Genomic DNA, 15,125 nt, shown 5'->3' with positions numbered 1-15,125 from the left:
AGGAGTGTTTTCTCCTCACAACACTCCTCCCTAGACAGAGAGCATACATCATACAGGTCATACAGGCTTATCAATAACCACATTATCAATAACTCCCCATCACACCCCAACTGGCAGTACTATTCCTGGTATAATAGCTGATGGTCCCTCTACCTCTACTGGGTAACAACACACCTCCAGTGCCCCTCCTACACCTGCACAGAGGTCACTACCCTCTACAGTCAGATCCATCACATTCCTCATCTGAGGAGATGGATCTTGAGGAAGGGCAGATTGAGGATGATCCAGCCAGCCAACAATCAGACATGCCACCAAATGATAACCCCTCCTCTGCTTCTGATGAAGCAGTTATCCCAAATGATCCAACACCTAGTGACAACCTCAAAAAAAGCCAGGACTTACTCAAAAGAATGGCTGTCAGTCAGGAGGTCGTCTTACCAGAGGTGCAGGAAAAACACAACAGGCTGTGAAAGAACCTTCATACCTCTGCAAAATCCAAAATTACAGTGCCTCTAGATGAAGCAATACTTGAGGCAGCTGATGAAGTATGACAAACACCAACAACCCTCCCCAACCAACAAAAGGGCTAATAGAAAGTACAGTATTTTGTCCCATCAAAAGGCACAGACTTTATATACTTACATCCTCAAACTGACCATTTAGTGGTTGATGCTGCGAATCAAAGGTCTAAAAATCCTCAACACAAAACACATACACAGGACAAAGGCCACAAACACCTGGATGTGTTTGGGAGGAAAATGTACTCCTCTTCAATCCTTCAGCTCTGCATAGCCAACTACTCGGCCTTATTTGCCAATCATAATTTCGACAATTATGCAAAACTAACAGAGCTCGTGCAGCATCCTACAGATGACAAGAGTCCTATCCTTAAATCAATCATTAAGAGAGATATACTATATCCCGTACAGCTCTACAAATGGCCTTCAATGCTGTAGACACTGAGACAAGAGCTACTGCAACAGCTGTAGCTTCAAGAAGCAGGAGTTCCTAATGATCTCCAGGCCAAAATAGAGGACCTGCCATTCAATAAGGGCAAATTATTTGCTGCAAGGATGGATGAGGCCTTGCATTCCTGCAAAGATTCACGCACCACCTTACGCACAGAGGGGTTGTACACTCCCCCCTACCGAAGGAAGCGTTACACGCTGTACGAAAGACACACACCTTTGGGAGACAATAACAGTATCAACCATTTGAACAAAACCGCTTCTGACCGTGAAACCAATGCAGAAGAGCCCCAAACAACTGCTCTTCTGCGACTCAGATCTCTAGACAGTACATTTGAAAATTTGGTCAAGTGTCTGTCCAATCTCCCCTCCACACCAATGCCAGGTGAGTCCAACACATTCCACCACCGCTTGCATCCCTTTTACAATCAATGGGCAGCAATCACCACAGGTTGGAAGGTTCTAGAAATCATTAGCCATGGATATTCTATTCCTTTCATAGCAATCCCTCCAACCTCCCCATCCTTTCCCTTCCTCTTCAGGGACCCCCTCTCATAAAATATTGCTCCATCAAGAAGTTCAGCACCTTCTCAATATAGGAGTCATAGAACAAGTCCCCGAACAATATGAAGGGAGAGGTTTTTACTCAAACTACTTTCTCACTGAAAAGAAAACAGGGGTTGGAGGCCTGTCTTAGCCCTCCATCAGTTAAACAAATACCTTTGCAAGCAATGCTTCCAAATGTTTACACATGCCATGATAATTCCCACATTGGACAGGGGGGCTGGTTTGCAGCCCTTGACCTCCAAGATATATATTTCCACATCACAATACATCCCACGCACATATGTTCCCTATGCTTTACAGTAGCATCAGATCATTTTCAGTACAGAGTCCTTCCAGTCAGACTCTTCTCTGCCCCCAGAGTTTTCTCCAAGACGCTGCCAGTTGCAGCAGCGCATCTCAGATGAAATGGTATCACAATCTTCCCTTATTTGGATGATTGTCTCATCTGAGGTCTCTCTCAACAGACCGCAAGGGACATGATCAGATTCACGAAGGCCTTCCTTCAGTCTCTAGGTTTCATTATCAACCAGAAATCCACACTATGCCCGACACACTCCCTAGTGTTCAGAGGGGCTCGCATAGATTCCAAAACAGCATGCTCCTGTCTCCCTAATCACTGTTTCGACAATATAAGAAGCCTGGTCATGATCATAACCACGAATCCAACAGTCTCCATCCTAACTTGCTTCAAAGTCATGGGTCATATGTCAGCCACCACTGTGTTGTCCCACATGCCAAACTGAGCTTTCGATGTTTCCAACACTGGATTTTCTCAATTTATGCACCAACCACCTGCCACGTCCACAGACACGCTTCACCTCCAAAAGTCCTTACTTCCTTACAATGATGGACCCAGGCACAGAACCTCTACAAAGGGGTACCCTTCCACCAGGATCAACCATCCAAACAGATCACTAAAGATGCCTCACTGATAGGTTGGGGTACATACTTCCAACAACAATTTGCGCAAGGGAAGTGGTCTAAAGACGAGTCCACATCAATCTGCTCGAGCTTTGAGTAGTTCACAATACAAACAAGCACTTCCTTCCACATATTTGAAACTCTTCAGTGCATAACCTCACCAACAATATGACTACTATGTTTTACATCAACCGCCAAGGCAATGCGAAATCTCATTTGCCTATGTGCAGAGGCGATTCAGCTTTGGAATTGGTGCATCTGGCCCAAAATAACCATCATGGCAGCATACCTACCTGGGGACCCAAGAATATCCTGGCCGATATCCTCAGCCACAACTTTCTCACAGAACAGGAATGGGAACTTCATGGTCAGATTACCCACGAGCTGTTCCAATGCTGGGGTCGACTGCAAATAGACTTTTTCACAACCAGACAAAACTCCAATTGCCCCCAATACTGTTTGAGAGTGGGCATAGAATGTGGCTCCCGGGGAGATGCAATGCTTCTCCCATGGAGGGTTCACCTATTATGTGCCTTCCCTCCTATCCCTCACATCCCCAGAGTTCTCTGAAAGACACAGGCAGATGGGACCCGTGTAATTCTAATAGCCCCAGCATGGCCTCCCATGGTTCCATATCTTTATCAACTGTCTCTATACACTCCCTGCCTGCTTCCAACCCGCCCGGATCTTCTCTCCCAGAACAAGAGTGCGATACTTCATTCCCAGCCACAAACACTACACCTGACGGCATGATACCTATCTGGTTCTTGGAAGTGGAGCAACAGTGCTCCCAACAACTGAGAAATGTCTTACTGCATAGCAGGAGACAAACGACACGCAAGACTTACCTGTACAAGTAACAATAGTTTACACAGTGGTGCACACAGTGGGGAATCCAACCATCTATGGCTCCATTCCTACTGGAATACATACTTTTCACCTGAAACAACAAAATGTATCCCTTTTATCACTCCAGTTCACATGGCTGCAATTACGGCCTTCCATCCCACACCTCCATTGATGGGTTCTTTATATTTCTCCACCCCATCTTGAAGAGATTTTGGAAAGGTCTACAGAACCTTCACCCACCAAGTACACTCATACCCCACACGTGGGACTTATAATTGGTCCTCCACTCACTCACAAAACCACCCTTTGAACCAATGACAGCTTCATTTCTTACCTTTCTCACCATGAAAACATTGTTCCTTCTGGCAATCACATCCACAAACAGGGTTAGTGAACTTGCAGCTCTCACAGCCTCACCTCCATATACGACCTTCACAGGCAAAAAGTTGTTCTATGGCTCTGTCCCTCCTTCTTATCCAAAGTTGGTTCTGAATTTCATATCAATGAACCAATAGTCCTTCCCACCTTCTATCCAAAACCACATTGCTCCAGGGAAGAAGCCACTTTAGATGTCAGAAGGGCCATTACTTTCTATCTGGATAGGACTCAGCCTTTTCAACTATCCCAAAGATTTTGGTATCCTTGGCTGAAAAGTCCAAGGGAAAACCACTTTCTTCCCAGCGCATATCAAAACTAATAACATCCTGCATTATCACCTGCCAGAATAGGGCATTACTGATGACTCCCAAAGCCCATTCCATCAGAGCGATGTCAACATCAACTGCCTTCCTCAAGGAAGTCTCACTCCAGGAAAGAAGCAGAGCAGTGACATGGTCGTCCAATCACACCTTCATAAAGCATTACATAATTCCACCATGCTCCATAGCAGATATTGCAGTAAGCACTGCAGTCCTCTCCACAGTCTGTAACAATTAGCTGAAGCCCACCTTCCATGTAAATGGGCACTGCTACATAGTCACAGTGGAGTACCTACGGGGACATCACTCGAAGAAAAAAGAGAAGTTACTCACTCTGTGCAGTAACAATTGTTCTTCGAGATGTGTGTCCTTGGGGGTGCTCCACTACCCGCCCTCCTCCCTGCTTCTTCAGGCAATAATAATCTCCCATGAGGGCGTCAAAGAAGAAACAGAGGAATCAGGTTGTGTGCACTTACTTCAAAGGCAGGAACACCACTCACCGCTCGCACATGCGTATCCTGCCTGAACATTGCTTGAAAGTCTCTGATCCATGATGCTAAGACGAGCCTAACACCAACAGTGGAGCACCCATGGGGACATACAAATTGTTACTGCACTGAGTGAGTATCTTCTCTTTCTTCTTTTTTGAGATGTCCGCTTGGATGCTCCACCTTTGGTCTTGGTGCTAACCTGGTGCCTGGATCAGAGATTTTGAAGCAGCTCCTGAGAGGGCCACACATGCACTGCACCAATCGGCGCACAGCATGCCAGGAGGCATTGCTCATGCATGACCCACTAGTTCCTTCTCCACCACCTTAGATAGAGATCCGCAGTTCTCTGCTTTCTTCACATTTCTGAAATAGTTTTCATGGTTTCTTAGTTCTTGTCATTACTGCTGTTGTTGGTTTGTTAGCTAGTTAATAATCATTTTAAAAAAATAACCCTTTTTCTTTCATCATGCCTGGTTCTCTGGACTTTAAATGCTGTGTTTCCTGAAGAGAGGTGGTGCCAATTTCTGACAGACATTCACAATGAATCAGATGTCTGGGAGAACATCATTCACCTTAGGACCGTCCTCAATGTACCATACTTAAGGCCAGGAGTCACAGGGATAAAGACCTCTCATTAAAGTTAATTCTATTAGAAAAGAATCCACACTCTGCCTAGGACCCGGGATCACAATCTAGGGAGGTACAATCACCCCCAGGTTCCTCTCAGGGCAAAAGCGCCAAAGAGGAAAAGTTCTTCAGAACCTCATCGGGAACCCTCATCTAAGAAATGGTCCCCACTAGACCATCAGCACAGAGATCAGGCATCAGTACCTATGATGTTCTGGGTACCTCAGGCATTGTGGCACCATATGCTGCTGCTGGTACTGACCCCAAGGGTCCAGATAATGCCCTAAAGCAGCACCAGTAAATGCAACAGAACCGACAACTACATCAGTGCCACTGTCCACATCATCAGTACCAACAAAGATAACAGCACCGGCACGCACATTGGCACCACTGACATGCCCGACAGCACTGACTGCACCCACGAGTGACACGGCACCAATGGCACCCACGCATTGTATGGCAAAAAAAAAAAGTATATTTGATAAAGCATACTTGGTTGATAGATGTTTTAAAGCAACTGGGAAAAGAACCATTTAAAACCAGAGAAATTTCCATACCTGAGATACAGCTTAAAATACGGTGGGAAGGGAGGCACAATGACTTAGCACAGAGAAATTTAACCAAACAACAAAACAAAGAAAATTATCTGATTGTGACTAAATAGATATTTCCCTGTCTACTTACAATCTGTGCTTCAAGGTCCAGTACATTTCCTTGCCCAATATTCTTTGTAAGCATGGTAATTCTGCCTGGTTCAATTCATCTTGTTCCCCAACTCCTGGCTTAAAAACTCACACATATGCACACCCAAAAACAAAACAGCAGGCTGGTATATGTTCCATTTCAAATCTCAAAACCTTTTCCCATTGGCTCTCCTGGCTCCCTGACTATCTCCTAGTTACCTGAGTTTAGCCCTTTAGTAACCAAATGCTGGCCAGCACTCCTCCTATCTTTCACAATTTCCTATACGATTTGCATAGTGTAACCCAGTGAAATTTAATCTCTTGAATTATAATGTAGTGAAATGTCACTGTAAAATGATTGAAAGTCTTTTGAAATGCACTGAAGCTATTTGCAATTTTCACACCTATGGGTCTAAACAGCCTTAAAATGCAAAAGTCTCTTTGAACTCCTGATGCCAAAATATATCAGGCTTCACTGTATATTGACAGTTTTAGCCTATGCACAAAGAGACAGAATTAAGGTTGAACATTCAGCCTTAACTATTAGAATTTCCTAGATAATTGCTTGATTTCTCAACCTTAGTGTTACAGTAATATTAGATCCCCCATTTGCAATAGCAGTGTGTTAGATTAAGAATCAGATGTATGTCTGTACTATTTGAGCTAGTTCTCTTATTTGCTAAACAGTATATTTAAAAATAAAGAAATTTATTTGAATAATATTTATATATAGATACTGCATACATTATATATGTACATAATTAAGTTATACTAGGTAGATAATTTATATTACTATTAGCATTACTAGTACAAAATACACATGCCTTTAAAATATAAAAACTACTGGAAATTTAATGTAATTCAAGTTGCTCTTTCCTTTTATATGAATTTAGCGAAGGACACTTTTTTATAAAAAATCCTAATCCATTTTAGTTATCACAGTCTAGTTTCACAGTACAATGTAAGCTTTTTCGTCTGTGAAATCCATTAATAACCACATTAAACCCTCCCATATTATATGAGTTGTCAGATATAAATTATTCTTTTTTTAAACAATTATCTATCTCTTGCTTCTTGCAGTTTGTTAAATGCAAAGCCAATTTAGAAAGGCTGGTAAATGTTTAGTTTGTAGTCATCGGTTTACCTAGCTAAGAGTATCAAGTCGGTATGAAGAAAATGCACGTTTTTTCAAGCCATAAATGAAAATTTGTGTTCATAAGTTGATTGTGCCAAAGTTTAACTTGAAAAGAATGTGTACTTCCCCATTTCTGAGAAGTGTGTGCAGGTGTCATCCACAATTATGGTAATGAGTTCATTAACTGTATAGATTTATAAAGGGCTAGATAGTGCCTGTAGGGCACAGACATGCATTGGGAGATACATACAGATGGAGTCCCCCTGGGAAATGTACTCTTCTTACAGAGGCATAGTGATTCTCAGGGCTTTCTCTAGTGTAGAACACTGAGATTTTTGTTTTTGGCAGCACAAAGTGTTGCACATTTTTTAAAGGTATGAGATAGTAGTGCTGTTACCAGGATACACTACTGAGATTGCCAATGCCCCCATTGAGCCAGAGATTAAAGAAATGCATAACTCCCTTTCCCATATGTTCTAGTTTACAAGGGCAGGATGGATGGAAATGCTTAATGACTGATTTTGACCTGTCCTTTCTAGTCCATGGAAGGCAGACGGGATTCTTCTTCTGCTGTTGTCATGAAAGGGCCAGTTAGAATCTGGCCAATGAATCTAGAGTAAGTCTTTGTATCTGATTTTAACTGTTCACTAAACATGCAAAGCTTGAACAAACTTTGTGATGTTTTTCATCATAAGGAAACAACTTCCTGAGAGTATGTCTACACTTGCCTCCTAGTTCAGACTAGGGAGGCAAATGAAGCATACCAAAGTTGCTAATGAAGCGTGGGATTTAAACATCCCACGCTTGATTAGCATATTTGCGGCCAGTAGCCATTTAAAAATTCCGGTTGCCCGATTTAACTTGCTGCTTGCTCATTGCATGAGGAGTAACAGTTAATTCGAGGGAAGAGTTTTAAATCGGACTACCGCGTCTACACGTGACAAATTAAATCAGGCGACCGGCATTTTAAAATGGTGACCGATCACGAATATGCTAATCAAGCACGGGTTATTTAAATCCTGCGCTTCATTAGCAACTTCAGTATGCTTCATTTGCCTCCGTAGTCCAAACTAGGGGGCAAGTGTAGACATACCCTCAGTTATTTATATTTTCAGTTAAAACAGCTAGTGGCTTTGTCACAAACCCACAGAATCAATGCTACACCCCAGGTTTTAAATGCTCTGGCACCCCTTCAATCTGTTAGACCACTCTGAGAAACCCTTTTTCCTTCAGGGCAGGTCACACTGCCTCCCTGTCTCAGAGACTGAGCCCCTGAGCTTAAGCACTCCTGCATCTCACTGGGTGTGTCTAGACTACATGCCTCCTTCGACGGAGGCATGTAGATTAGCGAGATCGGAAGAGGGAAATGAAGCCGCGATTAAAATAATCGCGGCTTCATTTAAATTTAAATGGCTGCCCCGATCTGCCGATCAGCTGTTTGTCGGCAGATCGGGGGAGTCTGGACGCGATGCCCTGACAAAGAAGCCTTTCTTCATCGACACAGGTAAGCCTCGTGAAACCAGGTTTACCTGTGTCGATGAAGAAAGGCTTCTTTGTCGGGGCATCGCGTCCAGACTCCCCCGATCTGCCGACAAACAGCTGATCGGCAGATTGGGGCAGCCATTTAAATTTAAATGAAGCCGCGATTATTTTAATCGCGGCTTCATTTCCCTCTTCCGATCTCGCTAATCTACATGCCTCCGTCGAAGGAGGCATGTAGTCTAGACACACCCACTGTGAGCAGTGCACAGAGAATTCAAGTGAAAAAGGTTCTTCCTCATAGGCTTGTATACTCTTCGGTGACTAATCCATCTTAGCCAGTATTTGAAGTACACCAGGCAGTGTTTCGTTTCAGCCTAGCTAGGTTTATTAGTCAAATGGAACACGACATTGAAAGTCCTTAGGTTAGCATACAGAAATGAAAGTGAAGACATAGTTCATCTAGCCAATCCAGAGCCATCCATTAAAATAACTATAATGGACTGCAGTATTGCTTCTGTCTCTCTCAACTCGTAATACATTCCTTAACCTCTTCAGACCTTGTAAGTCCCAGGTGAAATCATCCAACCTCTTCCAGAAGCCCACTCTTTTTCCCATTGTTGATCCTCTCTTTCTCCTTTTTTCTCTCACTGATCTCTGCTGCGCTTCTGCTGAGGTGTGTGTGTGTGTGTATGTATGGGGGGACCTTCCTCTTGGTCATCGGTTGCTAGGTATAAATGATCTAGTCAATGGTGCTTCCTATTATCACTAGGAGTTTGCACAGATATGGGTCTCTTTATGTAGGTCCCTGCCAATTCCTTTGTTCAGCCCCAGACAGCAAGGTGACACATACCCTCATGTCTCCTGTGTGGGCCCAACAACAGACTTAGGCCAAGTCTACACTGGCAAATTACTGCACAGTAAATCAGCTCCCAGTACTGTAATTCCCAAGGTGTCCACACTGGCCAGGCACTTAGTGTGCACTAACGCCGCAGTTGCTGCGCTGTAGGTAAACCACCTCGACGAGAAGTGTAGAACTTGATGTGCTCTGGCAAGAGTGCCAGGGAGGCTAGTGTGGACACTTGAATTGTTTGTTTCATTCTGACTGGTCTCCAAAAATGACCCACACTGCGTGTCACACCATTCCCCTCCCCCAAATGCCTACTGAAAAGCATCTGTAAGTGTAGCAGGATGACCAGGGAGCAATGGGATTGGGACACTGACTACCCCATGCTGTATTGCAATCCCTTCCCAAAGCACCTTGTGGCTAGTTGCACAATGGGAGAGCTACCACAATGCGCTGTTGTCTGTGATGTTGAAAGAACTGTGTATGTGAACATGCTGCACTCTCAAAAGAAGTGCAGCATGGACACACAACAGTGGTTTCCCTGCAGGCCTCTGTGAACAGTGCTGTAAATGCCAGAGCTTTACATCTGCCATTGTAATCATAGCCTTTCTTCTTCTTTTCCTGCTGCTTCCCAATGGGTAGCAATGCAAAGTATGGAGGGAAACTGAGGTACACAATGAATTAATATGAATATTACAAGTTTCATAAGGGTAGCCGTGTTAGTCTGTGTATGTATCTCCCAACCTCTGTGATTTCCACTCCATGCATCTGACAAAGTTGTTTTTACCACAAAGGTTTATGCCTAAATATATCTCTTAGGGTATGTCTACACTTCCACCCTCTTTCCAGAGAGGGATGCAAATGAAGACATTCAAAATTGCAAATGAAGCTTGGATTTAAATATCCTGTGCTTCATTTGCATAATTGCATTATGGCACTATTTCAAAATACAAAATGCGGTGTAGACACGGTTATTTCGGGGAGAACACCCTTCTTCTGAAATAACTGTTAAACCTCATTTGATGAGGAATAGGGATTATTTCAAGGGAAGGGTGTTCTCCCGAAATAACCACATCTACACTGCTTTTGTTATTTCAAAATGGCGCTATTTCAAAATAGCACCATAATGCGATTATACAAATGAAGCACGGGATATTTAAATCCCAGCTTCATTTGCGATTTTGAATGTCTTCATTTGCATCCCTCTCTCGAAAGAGGGTGAAAGTGTAGACATACCCTAAGAGATATATTTAGGCATAAACCTTTGTGGTAAAAACAACTTTGTCAGATGCATGAAGTGGAAATCACAGAGGTTGGGAGATACATGCACTAGCATATCAAAAGAAGGGAATTATGAAGTACAGGAGCAGAGTTAACAAAGCCAATTCGGATAAGGTGGACATGGCTTACTCTCAGCAGTTGATGCAGTTGATGGGGAGGTGTGACTACAAAGAGAAGGAAAATTGCCTTTGTAGTGAGATAACCATCAGTCCTTATTCACTTCTAGTTTCATTGTGTTAAATTTGCAAATGAATTGCAGAAAATTCTCACCTGACTTCTGAAAATCAGGCCCATTTAAGTTGTCCCAAATTAGAAATCCCAAATTTGGACACCCAAAATAACTGATCAGCTTTAAAAATTTAGCTCTGAAGCCTACATTTTAAAAAGTTCTTTCGGGATCTAAAGAAGCAAGTAAGAACCACCTGGGATTTTCAAAAGGATCTAACTCTCATTAAAATAAATAGAGGTTAAGCCCTTGGGAACTTTTGAAAACACCAATAAGTACTTTTGGTATTTAAATACCTTTGAAATCCGGGCCTGTGAGAGTTTCCCAAGACTGACATAGAATATCTGTAGCAGAGACAACTCTTGAGTTTATCTGTTGCATTAATCTCAAAGACATCTTTCTTTAACAATAAGGCTAATCTGGACCATGTTTTGGAGGAGGCACCAGAAGGTACTTAAGGTGTTCATCTCTGTTTTTTTTGTTTGTTTGTTCTATTTTGGAGGGGGAGGGGATTTTCTCCATCCCTGAATTTTGTTTCCCATAAATCTCAATCCTAAAGTAGCTCTGGGACTTTGTGCAAGCTTTTCATCAATGCAGGATATATTAAATTGTGCACATTACATCCATTTCTTGGGTTTCCCTACTTTGTATTTTCTCGGGCTAGCCGAGTAATTTCAGGTTTGCCATTCATTGTCTATTTTTGTATGACTTTGCTGGAAGCATAAAACATTAAGCTGAAGGCCAAGTGATTTGATTTTCTGAGAAACAAAACAATTATTTTATGTATGATGACTTATTACAGATTTCTAGGATCTCTGTTTATAATTGCATATTATAAAGGAAAAACAAGGGATGCCTGTTTGAGCATGTTTGACATGTTGCTAATGTGTCCAATAATGTCTCCTTTTCTGGTCATGTCAGACCTACTTAAGGCCAGTGGAGTAATGATGGCCTATGCCACCTGAGGATCTCATCCCAGATTAGTAAAGACAAAAAAGAAGCTGTAAAGAAAATAACACTGAGAACACAATGCTGCTGTTACATATGAAAGGATGCATATTGTGAGAAGCCAGGAAAGAATACTAGTATATTATAAAACATTTTGCAGCTGTATTTGATATGTTGATATCAATATTTTTTGATAACTAAATCCTTCACTGAGCTGCCTGGTTCACAAGGAGTGACGAAAACTAGGGGAGCACCTTTTCACCTATGCAGGATTGACGATCAAATCGGGGAAGGCAGGAAGAGTTTATTTGCTGAGCCATGGAAGATTTTCTGTAAGAAATCCCTTTTCCCTGGACATGGATCCAATTGAATAATATTTGTGTGAGTTTGTACAATGGTAATCTATTTAATGGACTGAAATAAATAAAATATTGTAATAATATCAGGGGAAAATTACATTGTGCTCAGTATTTTAAAGCCATTTATAATAAAGTTTGAGTGCTAAGATTGCCATTGTTAAATTGCCATTGTTACACAGTATATAATTTCTTAAATATATTGTGTTTTAGGTGTTCAAAGCTATGAATATTCCTCAGATTAGAAGCCCTTTCTTATTTCCCTCAGAAGACATACCTGAAGCATACCATGCGAAGATAGCTCTCCTTGGTGCTGGGCCTGCAAGTATCAGTTGTGCTTCTTTTTTGGCTCGATTAGGTTACTCAGACATCACCATATTTGAAAAACAGGAATACTTTGGTGGCTTAAGGTAAAAACTAGGTGAATAATGTTTTGTATGATTGTGGGAAGCATGTGAAATACAGCTTGTTCAATTCTGGTTATATCAGAAACTCAGGAGAGATAATGGAACATTTTAAAGGTTCACTTAAAAAAATACAATTCTTCATCCACGTTAAATATTTACCTTAATTGCACATAAGTTTGGAAATTCCCATTCAAGTTCAGTAAAAGACTGTAAAGAACCAAATTCTGTTTAAAAAACAGACTAATATATGACTGTTATGAAGGGAAGCACATTTCTCACATCTGCAACTTTTTTCATTTGGCCACAGAGGTGTGAAAAAAAATAGAGCTGAGATCTGCCTTTACAAAAGGCATAAGTGCTGTGCCCAGTTGAAGTTGGACAATCACATCAATATCTATGAATACAAATCCTTGAGCTGTACATTTATAGAGGCTTTTTTTCAAGTTCTAGGGAAGCAAGCACAAAAAGTGGATAGACCTTTTCTGAATTTTGTTACTAAATGAATGAGCATTAAATATTGTAACTATTCACGTAGTGCATTAATAAACAACAGAGTACAGAACTACAGACTTTACATATTTTGGAATGTCATATGATAAATTGGCCGATTCTTAACTCAACCCCAACTCCGTGAAAGTGCAAAGACTCAGACCCACTATATCTGCTTATTTTAAAAAGACTAATGTCACATCGCTTTTCATTTAAATGGTAAGCCAGGACACAGAAAATCTTTTGTTCACTGCTGCTAGCCATGAGTAAGCATTTCTGTGCAGTGACTGTGAGAGATACTGGATGGTTGCTTACTACCCAATTTTAGTCTGGTCTACAAAATACAGAATCTAGTAATGATTCTAGAACTCTTTTCCAAAATCCAAAAGAGATATTTAAGCTTTACCATGTGTGATAATGAATAGATTTGTTTTAAAATGCTTTTAAATTATGTTCATGCGGTGGGAATGTCTACATTTAGAATCTTCAGGGGGTAGCCGATTTAGTCTGTAACAAGAAAAACTTAAAAAACGACAAATAGTCTAGTGCGTTGTGCCCACGAAAGCTCATGATACCATCTACATGTTTTGTTAGTCTTTAAAGTGCTACTAGACTATTTGTTGTTTTTTAAGTTTTACTTTTAGAATGGTATGTAAAGTTCCCTATGGAAGTATACATGAAAATAAACACAAAGGAATCACTTACAGTTGGATTGAAACATATATTTACAACTTCGATACATCATTCTGTAAGGATGAAATTTACACCTGATTTCCTCATTCTTCTACAAAGTCTGAATAAATGGGATTTTTGCAAGTAAGTGTACAAAAGGATAGAATCCACTTGTTGAGTCAGGGTTCAGGGCAGCTCTAAAATCTTTCCATAGCACTGGAACACCATGACCACCAGAAAGTATTGTAACAGGTCCTCTTCCCTGCGGATGAATTTCTCCCACCATGACTGTAATTGTAATTTCAAGACTGGTGGCACCTCTAAATGTGTGTTAGTATATTTTTGAATCTGAACACTGGGTAAATGTAATGTCAACACACAAATTAACTACCACACATTTTAAAAAAATCACTGAAGTGTAAAAAAGGAAGACCAAATCTGTCCCTGGTGCAACACCTCTGAAGTCAATGGAGTTGACACCAATAATTAATTTGATCCTCAATGTCAAGTACTTAATTCCTGGAGGGTGCAAAGAGTTAAGCAATGTTTTTTAAAAAAAATAGCACTGATGATTTTCATTTAGGTTCAAAACTGTACTCCTAATTATCAAAAGTGTTAATTTAGCTGATTGTGTTATAGACACTTCACAATATACACTCATTTTACTAACATCAGTTGCCATAGGGGATTGCAGATTTTGTGGAAAACATATCTGCCCACTTAATGAACTAGCATGTTGTGGTTTTCAAAAATATTTTATTGAAAGTCAATTTAGTTACTTTAAAAAAGGCTGTTTTCTACATTATCACTTTATCCTTTTTACAATTCACACATAATTTATTTTCAATGCTGCAGCTTTGAATATTTTTAAAGGAACCCTTTCTTCCGTTATAGGAAATTTTTATCAGTGCATACCTAATCCGAACAATGTGAACTTAACTTTGTTCCTATTTCTACATCTCTAACTGAATTAAATTTCAATTTAATTGTCACATTGCCCCTTCCAAAAAGCCATACTTCAAGGGTCACCCCATATACATGTGTTTTGTGATCATCTTTCCTATTTTCCATTCTGGAAATTCATAATATTAGAAGCAGCCCTAAATAATGGCCATGATTTACTCTCATTCTTTGTGCAAAACACCCATGGACATTCAATGGGAGGTCCATATCTGGAATAAAAACAGAACTACTTTTGCTCTTGCTTTGACATGGATTTAGAAGGGAAGTTGTACTGAGAGCTGTCATCCATAACTGTGACCAGCTGCCCCTGATTTTTTTAAGTAACTTTGTAAATAATTCAAAATGGCTAAAAAGGCCAAATTAGCTGTGTATTTGGAATTAATTGTCTTATAGTTGCAGAGGTATTTTTCAAGGTTCTTTTTTTTCTGACATGTTGTTCTTTTCATGCCTATCAGAACTATAGCTAGTTTGAAGAATATTTACCTTGGAGAAAGACAGTGAATGATTCCAATTTCTAA

At 40.9% G+C, this 15,125-nt stretch overlaps 1 protein-coding gene across 7 annotated transcripts in view; it reads left to right on the top strand.

Moving 5' to 3' along the window:
• The window catches only part of DPYD (dihydropyrimidine dehydrogenase), a 680,031-nt gene that overhangs the window by 286,222 nt on the left and 378,684 nt on the right, over positions 1 to 15,125 (top strand). For all 7 annotated transcript variants that reach the window (XM_075936591.1, XM_075936588.1, XM_075936587.1 and 4 more), the window contains one exon: positions 12,290 to 12,486. In XM_075936591.1, coding sequence (XP_075792706.1) covers positions 12,290 to 12,486 — 197 coding nt within the window. The remainder of the gene's footprint in view (positions 1 to 12,289; positions 12,487 to 15,125) is intronic.

The sequence above is a fragment of the Pelodiscus sinensis genome, chromosome 9, assembly GCF_049634645.1.
Source record: "Pelodiscus sinensis isolate JC-2024 chromosome 9, ASM4963464v1, whole genome shotgun sequence".
Taxonomy (NCBI): domain Eukaryota; kingdom Metazoa; phylum Chordata; order Testudines; family Trionychidae; genus Pelodiscus; species Pelodiscus sinensis.
This window is presented reverse-complemented; position numbering and strand designations above follow the sequence as displayed.